The following is a 17331-nucleotide window of genomic DNA, read 5'->3' on the forward strand; positions in this document are numbered from 1 at the left end:
TCTGTCCGGGCGATAAACCGAAGCCGGAATATAAAAGATTGTTATTAAATTTAATTTACAACCGACGGAGGTGAACTCGGTAAATTAACCGATATCTAGGCCGGACAATTGCCGGTTTGAAATGTTTTTTTAACAAGTGGAAAATATATACATTTATGCTGTTGGGGTAAAAACTAGATCATTTTGCGATACTATCTGAGTGATAGACCTGTGTAAACTTAAATTAAAATGAAATGACCCGATAACGTTAGGATTTTTTCTTTCATAGATGTTATCGAAATAATAATAAAGGAAAATTTTAATGTTTTTATTATAAATTTTTTTATACAATGTGAAAGGTTTCTTTGTCCCAACTTTTATGTAAAGTACTGTTAAGTGATAAGGGTCAACGAAGGGAGATCGAAAAGATATAAAAAATAACCAATTTAATTATTTTTTTAATTTATTAAAAAAACGAGATTATATATTTTTAAAAATAGTTTTATTTTATGCTTGAGAATGCGTGTAAATGTAATGTAATTAATAAATTAATTAAAGATTCTTTTAAATAATATGAATTGATAGAGATTTTTTATGGTTAAATCTGTATTATTTAACACAAATATAAACTCGACCATTTTCCTAATATACGATAAATTTATATTCCTTACAGTTTTTCCAATTCCTGTCTGGACATTGGGACGAGCAAGGCAAACCATCGATGCTTTGATCTTTTAACCAATCCGTCTCATTTCTACAATATATGAAAGCAAATTGTTTTTTAATGTATCCTTGTATATATATCAGTTGATGGGTGCCTCGCTAACATGTTTCATTTTGGAGTATATCAAATATTTATATACTTCTATCCCTGTAGTATCTTGAACATAAGTAGAACCATATTTTTTATAAATTACATTAGACTTATCACTAAAAACTACTTGTTCCCATTGTTTTTGGTCTACTGACTGTGATCCTAAGCAAAAATTGGACAGACATTTTTGGTAGAAACCAGTTCTTGTAGGTCTGGGTTCAATTGGACATCCATCCATTAACCATCTTTTCCAATTCCTTGAATTAATTTTAGCATATCAAACTTTCTCCAGGTTGGCTTTAATTTTATTTGATAAGATTGTATTGTTTTTCTGACGTTGGAATTAACCTTTTATCTATTTTCAAGTCAGATAAATTTTTTCGTAGGCCAGTTTCTCTAAATTTTCTAATAATACGGGAAACGATTGGCTTATTTAGCCGTAAACTCTTAGGCCTCTCTTCATAAACTGATCACTAAAAGTTAAGCATGTTGCTTTATTTTAGAACTATGATTGTTTATTAAAATCAAATATTGCAATAGTATAATTGTAATAAAAGAAATAAATATTAATGAGAAATTAAACCAAAGGCAATTTTACAAAAGAAATTAGAAATTTTGTTCTCCAAATGATTTTAATCCAACGTCCCATAATTCTAATAGAAGTTGTCTTAATTCTCTGACAGTATGAACACGGGGTTAATGAGCAATTAATAATCTCCCAAGCCTATCCCAAGCATGTTCTATGTACATCAGGATAAAAGATAAGACCGGACTTTAAATTTGAGCATTTTTTAAGTGGTTGAGGACAACACTAGCTCCGTGCAGTCTAGCGTTATCGTCCAAAAATCTAAAATTTATTTCCAATTCCATCGATAATGTCATGCTACAGTCGCAGATGTAGAGCCCCGTTGTACCTCTTAGAAAAGTAACACTCCATACCAATAGTCCAAATCTGCTTTCATCTGTAAACATCACAGTATTCCACTCTTCATGTCACAATTCTTTTTCCTGGCAGCAAGCTAATCTTTCTGCACGATGGGCAGGCTGGAGTAGTATACGTATTATAGGTCTCCTGAAACGAAGTCTTGCCTCATTTAACCGATTTAAAACTGTCCTTGGGCTTATATGAGGTCCAGTAGCCAAAATCAGGTCTTGTCTGAGAAGTATACAGTTTCTTAGTAGGTTCTCTCGTGCTCCTGATAGTAATAATCTGTATTCCCGCTCAAATGTAACTCTTGGTCGATTCACTTTAGGCCGATCTCGCATATGTTCAGACTCCAGAAACTGTTGGAAGAATCTACACCCTACGGATTGATCAACATTAAATGCCGCGGCCACATCAATTTGAGTTAAGACTGCCTGAACCATTCCTACACCACGATCCACTACCAGTCATCTTCTGGTACATGACGTCTCTTGATTTTAAGAAAAGGGAATAGGAAATGGTTTATAATCCTTAAACAGAATTAAAATCTAACTAAATATTTAAATATCCACGAAAACCAATAATGCGTTTTTTCGACCTCGTTGTTTTTTGTCTAGGATTTTGTTGTTGTATATACCTTTTTATTGACAAATAATCATCGTATACAGGGCATATAAAAATGTCTGGTTAAATTTATATTTTCGTCGAAGTATGTTAATATGCTTAACTTCTTTCGATCAGTTTATTTCTCTCGGTCTTGGTAAAACTGATTTATATTTTTCTTAGAGTTTAAATGATTAAAAAGTTATAATAAGCAAAGTATTTAAATTCACAGATAACATAAACAAAATAAAAAAGTCTTTTTTTGTTGTTTTTAATTTGATTTAAATACATATTATTATAATATTATTCTTATTATTAATTTAAGAAAGAATCGCCGTATAGTTATAGTAAAAAAGTATTTAATAACACAGATTAGGGTAGGTAAGGGTACTATAACAGCCCTTTCTAGAGAGGTCAAGGTTAAAAAGTTTACCATGGAACATCCGACACGCAAACAGTAAAAACGAACTACATCCTGAAAGAAGAAAAATTAACAATTAGAAGACATATGTCTGGCGTAACGGTGGGAGAAACATCTGCGGCGGCATCGCATAATCGAGCCGAATTTCCCGGCAATTTATTTCGAATGATGCGAAACGTTTCGCAGCTCATTTTTCAAATTCGGAAGCGACTTTGAAGTCGGCGTCGCGGCAGGCAAAAGTGATTTACGGCTGACGGGACGACGTACGGGAAAATTCGCCGCTGCTGATGTCTTCGTTCCCGGTCCCAAAACTCGATCCGACAACGGGAATTGTTTGCAAGGTGGTGGGCGCTAATCGAGTTTGTCTGTTTACGGGGCGGATGGAATTAAAACGGGGAACGTTGCGAACTTATGAATTGCATTAGAACGCCTGACACTCGAGTTTATTCCCTCATCGGTTCGACGAAATTTCTGGTACATGGTAAATACGACGTTCCAGACCGGCGTTACGAATATGTTGTGCACGTGAAAAAGTCTTGCTTCAGCTTGGTAACCGGAGCACGTCTCCTGAAAAACTAGGCCTCCGAGCATCGGCGACGAAAAAACGGCGGCGTGTGTAATTAAATAAAATTATTACCGTGCAACGTTTTAAATTAAAACTTCTTTCAAAGAGAAACTCGTCCGAATTTGCACTCGTCGCGTAGAAATTGCATGCATGTCGGAATTGTGAAAAAGGAGAATAAACAAAAAATAAAAACGAACACTAAAGTAACAAGCTGCGCTTTTTAAAAAATAAAAAACCGGACCGGCGTTTGATGAAATTTGAGTTTAAAAGGTCGAATGACGCGCTGTTTTATTCGGGTATAAATTTTTGTGATTATAGTGAAGGACCAAGTTACACGGATAATAATTTCAAAGGAAAATGCTCTGGCACAATAACGTTGACTCAATGGCTGTAATAAATGCATTCTGCTTCCTGCGTTTGATCAAACTTCATAGATTATCAGATATTCCAACATCTCTCTTGTAATACGGCAAGCTGATTAATGGAGTTTTCTTATTAAAACTGTGTGTAGAGTAAGTTAGCAACTTTGTTAACAAGAAACTAGTTTGTAACGCAAAATTCATTATTCAGTCTTAATTAAAACAGGAAAGGACAATTTAATGCAATTATATTATGCAAATCGTTGCTTTTATGGTGCACTACTATAATAGCTTATACAGGACTATATTTCAAATAAAGAAATAAATCAACTCAGATATAGGTACATGAAATATACATACATCACACAATATTAATGACTCATTTGGAGATTGTTGTGCAACGACAAAAACAAAATATTAATCATCGTGAAAATTATAAGTCATAATAATTACCCAGTTTCATTTTGTATTATAATATTGCCGTGGTTTATTTTATACATATTGTTTTTTTTTTTCATAATCATAATTTTGCAGAGATTGCAGAGACAGCAACAAATTATTACTTATGACATTCGACATTCCTATGAGTCTATAATGTGATATGAGATGTTGTATTATCTTGAGAAGTAGAACACCTTCTCTATTGATTAAAGAAACTTATTTTGAGTAAGTTTTTCACGAAATTGGTCAATTTATGAACAGTAAATAGTTTCATCGATAGTGTGGTCTCTTGGGAGGCAGTCAATATGTAAAATTCCTCACACAGTACACCATACAGCTATTAAAATATTTCTTGGATTAAGTACTGTTCCACTAAGTTTACCAGTTTCAATTCATTATCCAGACCGTCGAGAATTGGTCGCGTGTAATAAAACTATTAATAAAAGGTTCATTTGCCTTGCGTGCAAGAAGAGAACTGATAATTGTCACACCAAATTTTTTTATTCTCTCTTAATTTATATGGAATCCATTTGTCCAATTTTTTGATGAAATTCATTGTTTATTGTTTTTCCAATAATGGAAGAAAAATTGCGTTTTATGCTTATTATAATTATTTAATCATTAGTCGATGTGAAACTGTAAGGAAAATTATAATTCAGCCTTACCAAAACCTAGGAAAACAAGAAGAGATGGCTAAGAGTTTAGGCTAATAAGTTATTGCATTATTAAATATTTTTGACAAATTTGCCAAGGTGGTCACTATGAAAAAATTTAGTTCAAAGGACTTGAATTAAAATTGATAACTTAATAATTTGTATGACAAAAAACTATTCAATCTTATGGTCAACTGAAATCAAAACCAACTTGGAGGAAATGAAACTTGCTAAAATTAGTTCAAGGATTGTGAGAAAATGATTAGTGGTTGGAGGTTCATTTGACCCCAAACCTACAACAAAAATCCTGGTTTCAATTAAAAATGTGAGGGCCAATTTTGACTTGTTTAAAATCACATTCACTGGATTGGACTACATGACATGGGAATTAGTAACTTTTAGTAATGGGTCTAAGTATAATTTATAAAAAAAAAATGATGGTTCTGCTTATGTTAAACATCCTACTGATTTATGTACATGCATATATATTAAACGACAATTTGTTTCTATATATTGAAGAAATAATGCTTTTAATCAATGTGTTTCAACATGAGAATGATCCCAAACATAAATCAAAAAATTGTTATGGAGAGCATCGATGTTTTATCTTACCCGTCCCAATCTTCAGACATCAACCCTACAGAAAACATGAAAAAAGTGAACTCATCACAGCAATTCAAGAAGCTTTTATTCTTTGATATTTTTCCAAATAAAATTTTCATTATTTTCTTTTTTTTATGTTGAAAAAATGGATATTATGAGGCTAAAAAAATGAAATAAAGGATGAAATATTTAACGAAATCTAAGTAAGATTCATGCTTGTTCAAAAGTTGTTGATTTGAATTGGACTACCCCACATAGATAGACGATGCTACCCCATACGTATTCAAAATACGCGGAAGTCGTAAAAATAAAATTAAGAACGAAATTGCCAACGTTCTTGTTTGACGATCGTTCGGGCGTTCGCAAAACGTGTCAAAAGTGGGTTTATAATTAGGAGATTGCGTCACAAATGTGAGCTTCGCATTAGTTTCCGACCGTAAGTAATGGCTCTCCGCTTGAGGGCGAGATCAATCAACGGGATATCTTTTTATCGCGGGCTTGAAATAATGGGGCCGCACTTCATTTCAACAGTTATTCATTTCGGAATCAACGTCTGAAGAATTAAAATCAGTGCACGACTTCAGACGCCACCAGTAATTTTACTAACAGCACTTGTAACCGGAACTGTTTGTTGGATTGTTAGTGCTATCTTTGGAATATTGCACAGGAATTGTGTATTATTATTTTTTTAATTTATTACTGTTTTTCCGGATACAAAATGAATTGTTGCGGACCCTGCAACATTTTTGTCGGGTAATTAAAATGTAAAGTTGTTGATAATTCGATAAGGGGAAATAATAAAAGCGTTAGCAAACATCGTATCCTAGCGGCGATATTTCACGACGGAAAATACTAATTAAGATTATTATCGGGAATATGTTTTCATAAAAGCAAGCCATAAACGGGAAAGATGTCGCTGAAAAATTTACAGAATACTTTGCACCGAAAGGCAATATATTATAGAAATTTATTATTCTATTTTTACGGTCATATCCATTAAACATGAGACGTTTTACTACCGTTTTAATTCGTACTACTCAGAATGAGCCGCGCATAAAAGTTATGTTTGAAATTGGCCGTAAAAGAATACTACTGCTGACAACACATACATTTCTAAAATATTTTAATTGATGTGGGGAGATATAATTATGATTATTAAAATAATTAAAAATTCTTAAAAACAATACAGCAAATTATTAACACGATGATAATATCAATTGTATAATAAATAATATCAATTTCCATGTGCCATTACCGAGTGCCATAAATATATTTTCTATAAGAAAAATTTAAAATATTGTTCAGTAAATTACTTTATAATTAAAAGGAAAGTACTGATGAAATATTTTCGTAAAAATACTTGTAAGCTCTTTAAAGAAATAATTAAAAATAATACTAAAATTATGTTTTTCCATTAAATGTTAAGTTGAAATTTAATTATTTCATAATTAAAAGGAAAATACTGAAGAAGGATTCAGTAATATTTAGAGTTGTACCTCAAAAAAATTCTAATTTTTTTTACAAAAATAATTCGTCCAATGCCAACTGTCATAACATATCACTCAGATAGAAAAAAATCAATAATAATCTTCTGTCTACGTTATTAAAATAATTTATTAATGAAAAATTCTATAAACAATTGTGTAAATGTAAAACAAAACGAAATATTTTTCTAAAAATACGTTTAAAAAATAATTTCAAAAAAAAAAAAATGGTCAAATTATGAATTTCAAATCCATCTTAATAATTGGAGAATATTCGTAAAAAATATTGAAAATTATTAGGTGAAGAAGACGTTTGAGTATTAAAGCATAAAAATTCTAAAAATAACTTTGTAAACTTTAAAATAAACTGAAATATTTTTGTAAAAATATACTAAAGAAATTACTCAAATTATGTTTTTCAATTGAATCTTAAGATGAATTTTAATATTAATAGTGACAGATTTGTTCTGTGTTCTGAATTTTTACAGTAGTAACCTTCTGTTACTGCCATTAAAATATTTTATTACTCAAAAATTCTATAAACAATTTCAAAAAGCTTTAAAATGAACATTTGTAAAATACCGTATGCTCTTTAAAGAATCATTTAAAAAAATTCAAATTACGTTTTCGAATGATATCTTAAGACCTATTTTCGTAGAAATAATTTCTAAAGATAATAACAGAAGCGTACGATAACTTTCAGCCTCCCGTCTTTGATCAAACTTCATAGATTATCAGTTATTCCAACAACTCGCTTGTTATACTGACTGATTAATGGAGTTTTCTTATTAAACCAATATGTATAGTAAGTTAGCAACTTTGTTAACAAGAAACTAGGTTCTAATACAAAATTCATTATTCAGTTATAATTAATTCAGGAAGAGACAGGTATATTATGAAATGACCTTTTAAATGGTCTTTTAGGTATTTATGGTAATGTAAATCATAATTCAAATAAAGAAATAAATCGAGTCAGATTTAAGTGAGCCATACATCAAGTTTTATTAATTATCCCTTTCAAATCTGCTGTAGAAAAGTGTCGGTTTGAATAAAGACATTATACTGGCTAATTCTTTGAAGGCCATTAGTTATCAAATTTCTCCTTGATCAATCTGAATTTATGACAAATTGTTCAGGAGATATACACTATTGTATTTATATATTCAATTTCTTGGTGACACGTATTAACTTATCTAAAAATTTTTTATTAATTTGAATAAAAACAATGAAGATCAGAGAAGGATCATCCACCATGTATACCAGGTTAGTTTTGAAGGGAAAAACTTTATACAAAATGTTTTAATCAACATTAACAAGTTATGACCAAGTACATTTGAAACTCACGTTTCATCAGTTTCGGCCTGAATATTCCCGGCGTTACACGCAATTAGATTAAGGGACCAAAGACGGCTGTTAATTAAATCAAGCAGGTTTGCAAATGTGCATTCTAAAACTGATGGCCGAGATTCCAACGTAATAAGGATGTAAATTACGCGGATCCAAATATTGAGCTTTGTACGGTTGATAATGATATCCTTCCGATCTAACCATCGCCTGGATAAACTGATAATGGGGCCCGATAAGCCCGGGCCCCCGGATCTCGACAGGGTATTGCTCTATCTGCCCGACGTTGCATTAACGTGCTAATGTATACGGAATTGCTCCACCTGTGTCTTCCCTTCAGAGACTGGAATCGATTTTAACGGCGCTCCGCCCCGTATGACACACACACGCTGCCAAAAGGGGTTAATGTTTCGAACGTGTGCCGGACAACGTTCTGCATGGATTTTGATTGTTCCACACTGGAATTCCCCAGCTCCATTGTCGTGTCCGGTTCCAGTTAAAGATGCATTTTAGATTAAACTGTTCCGCTTTAGTTAGGGCTTTCGTAGTCATCAGTTACTAGCTACTTACTATTTGAAGAAGCAAAATTGATTTTATTGATTTTGTTAAATAATTAGCCAAATTTCACTATCAAAAATTAATGATTTTATAAGTAAAAATCAAACTGCAATTCGTAAGTATTTTAGTTAATTTAAGATTATTAAAACACGAGGGCTGATGGCGAAATTTTGATTATTCTGTTTTTCCTCAACTGACAGAATAAATAAATCGTCGTCGTCGTTAATTAACCGAATAAAAATAAAATTTCCGCCTGCAGTCCCGTTGTTATCGGAAGCCACAGGAAGTCATACAAGAGGTACTCTATTGTGATTACAGGTTGCGCATTCCTAACGTACTTCAATCCAGAGAGCGCCCTCAACGCACAGAACGAGCTGCATGAGAAACAGACGTTGCCAGGGGTAAGTCATCCACGTTCATTACCAACCCTTTTCATGCCATTTCATTTCACTCGACTTCTAATACTGTTTTTTGCATTTATTTTTTGTTCACATGTTTGTATCATAGATGCGAATTAGTACCCCTCTTTGGCGGGTTTTGGCGTTTTATTTCGCGTTCACGACACGGATTACGTTTGCGGGAGAGGGGGTTAAGTCCCCATTTTAACGTGGCAATTAGTCGTTCCCCCGAATTGTTGTCAATCATTCCGAAATTTAAGCAAAAAAGTTTCGCTTTCAATTTGCAAATGTTCTGTTTTAATTTGAATCAATTATTTTATTAATGAGTTTCTTTTTTAAATTACACTCTTTATTTTATTTTTTTATTATTTATTTATTTTAATAGTGAAATTGTATTATATTTTATTAAATAAAATTATGTAATATATGTAATGACATATAATTATTCAAAAATTATTAATTAATGAAAATATTTATTGCTATTATTACATTTACTGCAACATGCAAATATGTGATTAAATTTTAATATTTTGGTGCATATGTATCTCAAAATTAATGTTATTTGCAATTTTATTGTCAATCTTGGGAGTTTTAAACCTCGATTTAATGACCATCATAAATGACCATTTCATACACCATTACTTATAATATTTTATAGAACACTAAAATTTATTTCCAACTATTAATATCATACACAACCCAAAACAATATCAAATTCAATTCGGTGTCGTCTTTTCCAAAATCGATTCAAAGGATCAGTCGTTCAAAACATCTTCATACATACACAAATCCTACGTAATTTACAGCATTTTTATGAGACAAACTTTATCCCGTATCATAAATTTATTTTTATGACGTCGTCCGATTTTGATTTTAACCTTTTTCATCGTTTTAGTCGGGGTGAAGGAACTGGTGGTCAACTAGGATGCTCCAACACAAGGAACCCAAATTTATGATGAATTTCCTAAAAATTATATATTTTTAACCTGTCCAGTATTAAAAAAATGATAGAAATTGGGACACCTTAATTCGATATTGTTTTGACAATCTAAATTAATAACGTGGAGTATTTTCAGATAGAAGTTTTTGGCATCCGTAAACGAAAATAAACAGTGTACATTTTAAAACGCTTTTTTCGGTTAAAAGTTTGCCATTATTGTTTATTTACACACATGATTTCGTGTCGAGTTTTTGCTGTTTTTAAAGATTCTTATCTAAAGTAATAAAATGTGTTGCGTATGGTAATAAGTTGGATTAATTATTCAACAAAAATCTGTTTTAACTTGTTTTTGCTAAGATAAGTTAATTACACTTTTAACTTACACGAAGTGGGTCTTATAAATATATGTATGTAAGTTGTTTGAATAACAATTTTTACATATTTTGATGAAAACAAGACGCATCAGCAGTTTTTCCTCAGTTTTTACAGATTTTTCTGTTGTATTTATTATGTAAATACGTGTGTAGTGTTTTTGATATAATTTTGGTACAGTAATTTTCAAAATCTCTAGAAACTGTTTGGTTTTAAACTTAAATAAATTATTTATTAGTAACTGATAACTATTGTAGGCACAACCAACAATTAAGAAATTAAATAAAATAATCTATGTAGTGTTATAACTGTCCCCTGTTGCCTAAATATTGACCGATAATTCTCATTTTTTCTAAGAATGTAGAACTTTTTACTATCATGACTTCAGCCACAAAATAATGTTCAAGAAAAAACAAAAATAGAGAAATAATAATCAATAGACTAGCTTTTCTTTAAAAAATAGTTGATAGTATCCATTTAGTACTGGGAAATTTAGTCCTTGTCAATTATAATACAAAACTTCGTTAGATTAACAAAATTTATTATTAAGTCGATAGATTGCTCCATTCAAAAAGTATCTAGTAGGAGGATTTTTTACAACTTTATTGTATATAATTTAATAACAAAATAATTAAATAAAAATCGAATTTTTTGTATTAATTAATGTTATTTACCCCACTTGAAATTAAAAAAAATAATTTTATTTTTTATTATTATAATAAATAACTACTAAAAATACTTATTGAAATTAAAAAAAGTAAAAAATTAATTGTTATTAATAAATACAATAATAATTGAAGAGGAGATGAGAATCATTCGTTTTATTTTACAGGTGTAACATTTCAAATTACTATTGAAATTACATTTGAAACGTCTATTTAATTAAACATTAATATCAATATTCTTAAGCAGTACCGAGTCAATTTATTATACTATTATTATTATTTTGTGGTTGTATAACCAATAATAAAATTTGCAAAATCTGTTATTGTGTCATTTCTCAATTGGTTTTATTAGTAAACTGAAAATTGAACTCCAATGTTAAACGACCATGGCTAATTAAGCTTTGATTTACGGTCATTTAGAAAACACATAATTAGGAGGAAAATATACGTGCCACAGATTGCGCAGGTTTACGAATGATTTGAATCTATTTTTGTTGCGTTTGTGGCTAAGATTCGATTTAAAGTTTTTAATTGGAAAGATGTACGGTACATATTTCATCGGTGCATACGTTCCACATTGTTCTATAAATACCTTGATCTACATGTAAAATGGCCGGCTATTGTAGTTTTATATTAACCGAACATATTTTATGCGCAGTGATCAATAATTGATTTAAAGTGTTTATTTTTTAATATATCATTGACAAAAAAGCAGAGGATAGGAACAAATGTCACCGATAGCGTTATATATTACAGTAAAAGCTGTTATTGTGTGTTGGGTTTAAAAGCAAAAAAGGAGGGTAGAATGTATAATAAATAACCAAAACATCGGGCGATGGAATTCAATGAAAATCGAAGATGTGTTTACAAAACGGCACCGACAAATTCAATTTGTGCTCATTGTATAATCTGAAACGGATTACTGGCAAACAGAATTGATAAAACTGATTCCAGTTGGAAGTTATAATAATTTTAGAACAAGCTTTATTCTCGTGACTTTGAACGAATGAATTTTAAACATATGGATGTTTGGTAAATATGTATTTCTAGATGTGACGTTACTATTGATGGAAAACTGTTAATTGATATTGAATCGGAGGTTATTTCAAAGTAACTTTTTAAACTTTGTTGAAATAAATCTTTTTTTGTCAATAGATAATATTAGATTGTCATAATAACATTATCAAACACATACTTATGGATAAAAATTATCAAGGTTAATTAAACATTAAATTAATTAAGTAGTTGATAAGAATAATATTCAATTAACAAATATTTTCTTTTAGTTCAAATTGTTTTTACAATTTAATTTGGAAAAAATTCTCATATAATTATAAAAAAAATGTTTAGAATTAAAAAAAGGACACTTCATTATAAATTATATGGTTGTGTTATAAAAATGAATAAAACCAACATAAAATTAAATATAAAAACAGTGGTAACCAGAGAAATATATAAATAATAAAAAACAAAATTTAAAATTAAGTCTAACTTTGCTGACGTCGTTAAAGCTTAAGTCTCCCCGTAGTGAGAGACTTTTACTGCCTCTGCCGTGCATGATGTCCCAAGATCTCTCAAGATTCAGACAGATCAAACACCTTTTGATCTGTACAATAGTAATCATTATTATATTTGTATCTCTTTTGTTTAATATGAATTGTTTGAATAACATTAATTTACTATTGTTGTTTTGTACAATATTATAAAAATTTCTAAATTTTTATTCTGTCAAATGTTAATATATGGAGCAAATTGTTGTGTAATATATCCCTGTACATATATATGTACATAAATCAGTCTAAGGGGGGCTACGTCAGAAGAATCGAAGCATCCCCATAACTTAATTGAACCGCCAACATGTTTCGCTGTGAGTATAACAAACTTTTTGTGTAGTTTTGTCTTTGTAGGATGGATGATTATTTTTTTATAAATTAAATTTAGACTGGTCAACAAAATAGTCAAAATTGCACTAACATTTTTAATAGATATAAGGCTTTTCTTGTAGATCTGGGTTTAAACGAACCCCCATCCACTAATCATCTGCTTAAATTCTGTGAACTAATTTCAGCAACTACCATTTCCTACTGGTTGGCTTTAATTTTAGTTGACGAAACCATGTTTTTTGATATTCGAATTATCCAATTAACAATTTTTTAGAACTCGACCAACCATTTGGCCAGTTTATATAATTTTTTTTATAATCTTCTTGTTTCTCACGGTCTTGGTACAATCAATACAATACAAATGAGCAGAAAAAGAAATATATACCAACGGCCCATAAGTTTATTTTGGTGCCGTGACTTTAGAGTCTAGCCTTGTCGGTGTAGGTTAGAGGCTCCATGACTAACAATATTGTAATTTAATATTCGAAAAGCTTTTTTACTAGGTTCACAGTCGGATTTCCATGCAACTCGGAATTCGGTCGTTCGCACTGACCGCCGACAATATTCAGTTCCTTAACCCCCCCAAAGATTTTTATATCAGATAATAAAATATTAAGCAAATTGCAACGGCCCCATAAAATGGAGTTATTACTTTGGAAAGTGCACGACTCATAAAATCGCTGTAAAGCACAACGAGAATGTGTGACCGACTGGCTATTCCTATTCGTGTCCGGCACGAAACCATTGTTAGCATTCGCCACTGAAAAAAAAACCCACCATCGAAATTTAATGGTGGCTAACGTAACTCGTTTTCTTGCTGCCAGTTAAATATCTCGGTGCCTGCCAATAAGAGAGAGCAACAGTTAATCGCCTGAAACGGGGAACCTTTCAGCGTATTTCAGTCTAACGGTACATGTGCGCATGAAAATCGTCCCGCGTGCCGTTAAGTTGGGTTATGCTTTGCTTCAGACGCTCTAACATAAACAAACATGTCCGTTGCCGTCTAAAAAACCGTTCGGTTCCAGTGCAAGTGTGCCACTCGCCCTAAGTTCAGGAAGTGTCTTGTGCCTCCGGTCCCGTGTCCGAATTTCGCGATCTCAGTGCTTTCGGTGCCTTCCCGAGTGCCCCCCAGTCCCAACAACCATGGATTACGACATGTTCGTGTTCCCGGAGCTGCTGGCTTATTATGACACATCCAGTCTGGTCAGTTGGTAATTTGCTGATGATTGTAATTTATATTGCTGGAAATTGCTGAAAACATGCGTTCGCCACTGCGGTTTTGCACTGTTGCCTGCGGTTTTTGTAATTGTTTCCAATCATAATTTATTCGCGCTGGACGGCGCACCGCTCGCTGCAAATTAAAAATTCACGATGCCAAATTATTTATAGAATGGACATTATAAACACATTAATCCGAGGAAACTGAACACCGAACGCGAAGGAAATAAAATGGAGAAACGAGAAAAGGAAAATGAAACTGGCTAATGGAAGGTTTTGGTGCTAATCTGGAAGAACGATAAATATTAATACGGAGGGATTTAATGTCGAGATGTGCTGCTGTTTTGGGAATGAGTTTTTATGGAGGTGTTTATGCTACAAAACGGTTCAATAATAGAAATGATTTGTGGTACTGACATGTAAATATTTTAGTTACGGAAGTGAATTAAATCTCGCTATCGGACATTTGTCAGGTTGTTAAATAAAAAAATATTGTAGCTAACAATAAACAATTCAATTTCAATAGAATAACTGGTTATAAACTAATATTCTCCAATACATACTTGATATTGATAACCAATTGGGAAATACTGTTTGGAGTAATGAAGAATAAATGAGTAAGAAACAACATTTTTTTAAAGTGGCTGTCCATGCAAGACAATAAATAGTTCATTTTTAACATATTTTAAATGTATGTTATTGGTAACAACTGAAATCATAAAATATATCATTTGGTGATATAGACTATGAAGAATTGAATAATTTAAACACTGTACTTGACCAATTTAAACAAAATATATTAAAATATTTGATCTAAACTCTCAACTGAAATTCCTAAAAAGCCACATTTATAATTTATTCAGTAGAATAACTATAAAAAGAATAATAAATAATATTAATTTTTAACGTACTTTAAATCTAATGTTACACAACTTATATATTATTTTATATAAACTACACACTTAATAATATTTAAAAAAAGCTACAATTTCAGTAGGAAACACAAAATAAATTAATTGGAATTAAAAACAATGGAGAATACTTTAATCTCTGTATTTGAACAATGATAATAAAGATTTTAACGTATACTCTTAATTTGACAAAGAAGTATCCCAAAAAGCCTTACATTTGAATTAGAAAAATAACTATTAAAATAATAATATTAAGTATTAATAATTTTTAACATATTATAAATTTAATATGTATAATTTTACAAAAGTTTACTATTATAAATTACTTGATAGAACGTAGAAAATTATTGGTAATATCAAAAAAAAAAAGTATAAAGCTATAATTTCAATTGAATTCATAAAATAAATCCATTGATGATATAAACATTGAAAAATTGAAAATTTTAACATATACTCTATATAGTTTAGAAAAATAACTATTAAAATAATGTTAATATTGAGTATTATGTATTCTTATACAAATTTTACTATTATAGATTATTTACTAACCTAATATTAAAAAAGCTACAGTTTCATTTCAAATTATAAAATAAATAAATCTATTGGTGATACAAACAATGGAGAATTGAGCAATTTAAACAAATCATAGTTCGTGATTCTGGTTTTTTAACACTTACTCTAAATTGTCAATGGAATATGCTAAAAAGCTATTTTTATAATTTAATTAGAACAACTGTTAAAATAATAATATTAAGTATAATATATTTTTAACGTGTTTTAACATTAATATGTATAATATTACAGATTTTAATATTATTTTATAAAAATTACAAACTTATTGGTAATATCAGAATAATAGAAAGGCTATAATTTCAATTTAAATAATAAAATAAATCAATTGTAGATTTAAACAATGGAGAATTGAATAATTTATACTCTGTTCTTGAATAATTTAAACAAAACTGTCAACGGAAAAAGCCATGTTTATCAATACACTTAAACAATTATAATTCAATTAATAAATTAAATAAAATAATATTGATAATATTAAGGGTAATAAATATTAATAATAATAAGAGTAATGAACGTTAACCCAGAACACAACTTAGTTAATTTATTGTTTATAAGTGCAATAACTTTGACTATTAATATTGTTTGTATGGCGTTTCAATTAAAATTCGGATTAAATTTTTATAAAACTAAAATTGATGATGTTCAAATATTTCATGTCCAAATATTGCCAATTATTTATTATCACAGTAAGCAAAATACATTTGCATTATATATTTATACCAGTCAATATTTGTTTTCAATTTTATTTGGAACGGTAGTCATGTGAATTATTGATAATTAAAAATGATGCATCATCATCATTTTAAACGTATTTTGTTTAGTTTTGATTAGTTTCGTGCAATCTATGTTAACGGATTAATGCAAAAAGGGGCAATAATTATAAACCATTCCCCGTTTTGTATCGAACATCATTAATAAACTTTATGTCTGGAAGTTTAATGGCAGCAAAACTTTTCAGCACACTTGCATTCATTATGCGAAAGTGCAGGACCTGAAAATATATAAACATTCTTTTATTCAGAACTCATTATTATTCATTGCATTTCCCTATCTTATCCCATTGCGCTCAACAATTCCGTTCAATAATCATGTCATTAGTATTCCGGACTCCGGTTGAATAATTCGGTAAAGTTTGTTACAGCATAGGTGAGATACTACATGAATTTTTGCCCTTTGCAAAATGAAAACAACCATCGGATTACGAATGCGATATTTGAAAATCCTTTAGAGAAGTAATTTGAATTTTTATTGGAAGGTATAAAGTGCTTTTGTGAATTAAGTAATTTCAGAGGGTCCTTTTTCACTAGATGGCAAAATGAATATAGATGAATGATAATGTTCACCGCGAATTCACCACGAATTTCAAACCGGGTCAAATACTCTAACACTTAATAAATGCATCTGGAACATATGATTTGTGAGTGTACATTTAAAAATATCGGCTTGTTTAGAACAACATTTCCGTTTTATTTTTAACTTGTTGCTCAATGGAACAGTTCATGGATACAAATCATCGTAGTTTTCTTAAACAAGTTTTCTCCAAACTTCCGGAAAGCATGCAATACTCGATGCCGATTAAATTCACTCGTAGGCGATTATTTTTAATTTTTAATATTTGTGCT

At 30.4% G+C, this 17331-nt stretch overlaps 1 protein-coding gene across 2 annotated transcripts in view; it reads left to right on the forward strand.

The window, feature by feature from the left end:
* LOC109608656 (CUGBP Elav-like family member 4) overlaps positions 1–17331 on the forward strand; it is a 334021-nt gene that overhangs the window by 16263 nt on the left and 300427 nt on the right. The window contains exon 2 of one of the 2 annotated variants that reach the window (XM_049964225.1): positions 9068–9150. In XM_049964225.1, the coding sequence (XP_049820182.1) occupies positions 9068–9150 (83 nt within the window). Of the gene's footprint in view, positions 1–9067; positions 9151–17331 lie in introns of those variants that run through there. The other variant, XM_020025167.2, reaches the window with a different exon arrangement.

This window comes from Aethina tumida, chromosome 3 (assembly GCF_024364675.1).
Source record: "Aethina tumida isolate Nest 87 chromosome 3, icAetTumi1.1, whole genome shotgun sequence".
Lineage (NCBI taxonomy): Eukaryota > Metazoa > Arthropoda > Insecta > Coleoptera > Nitidulidae > Aethina > Aethina tumida.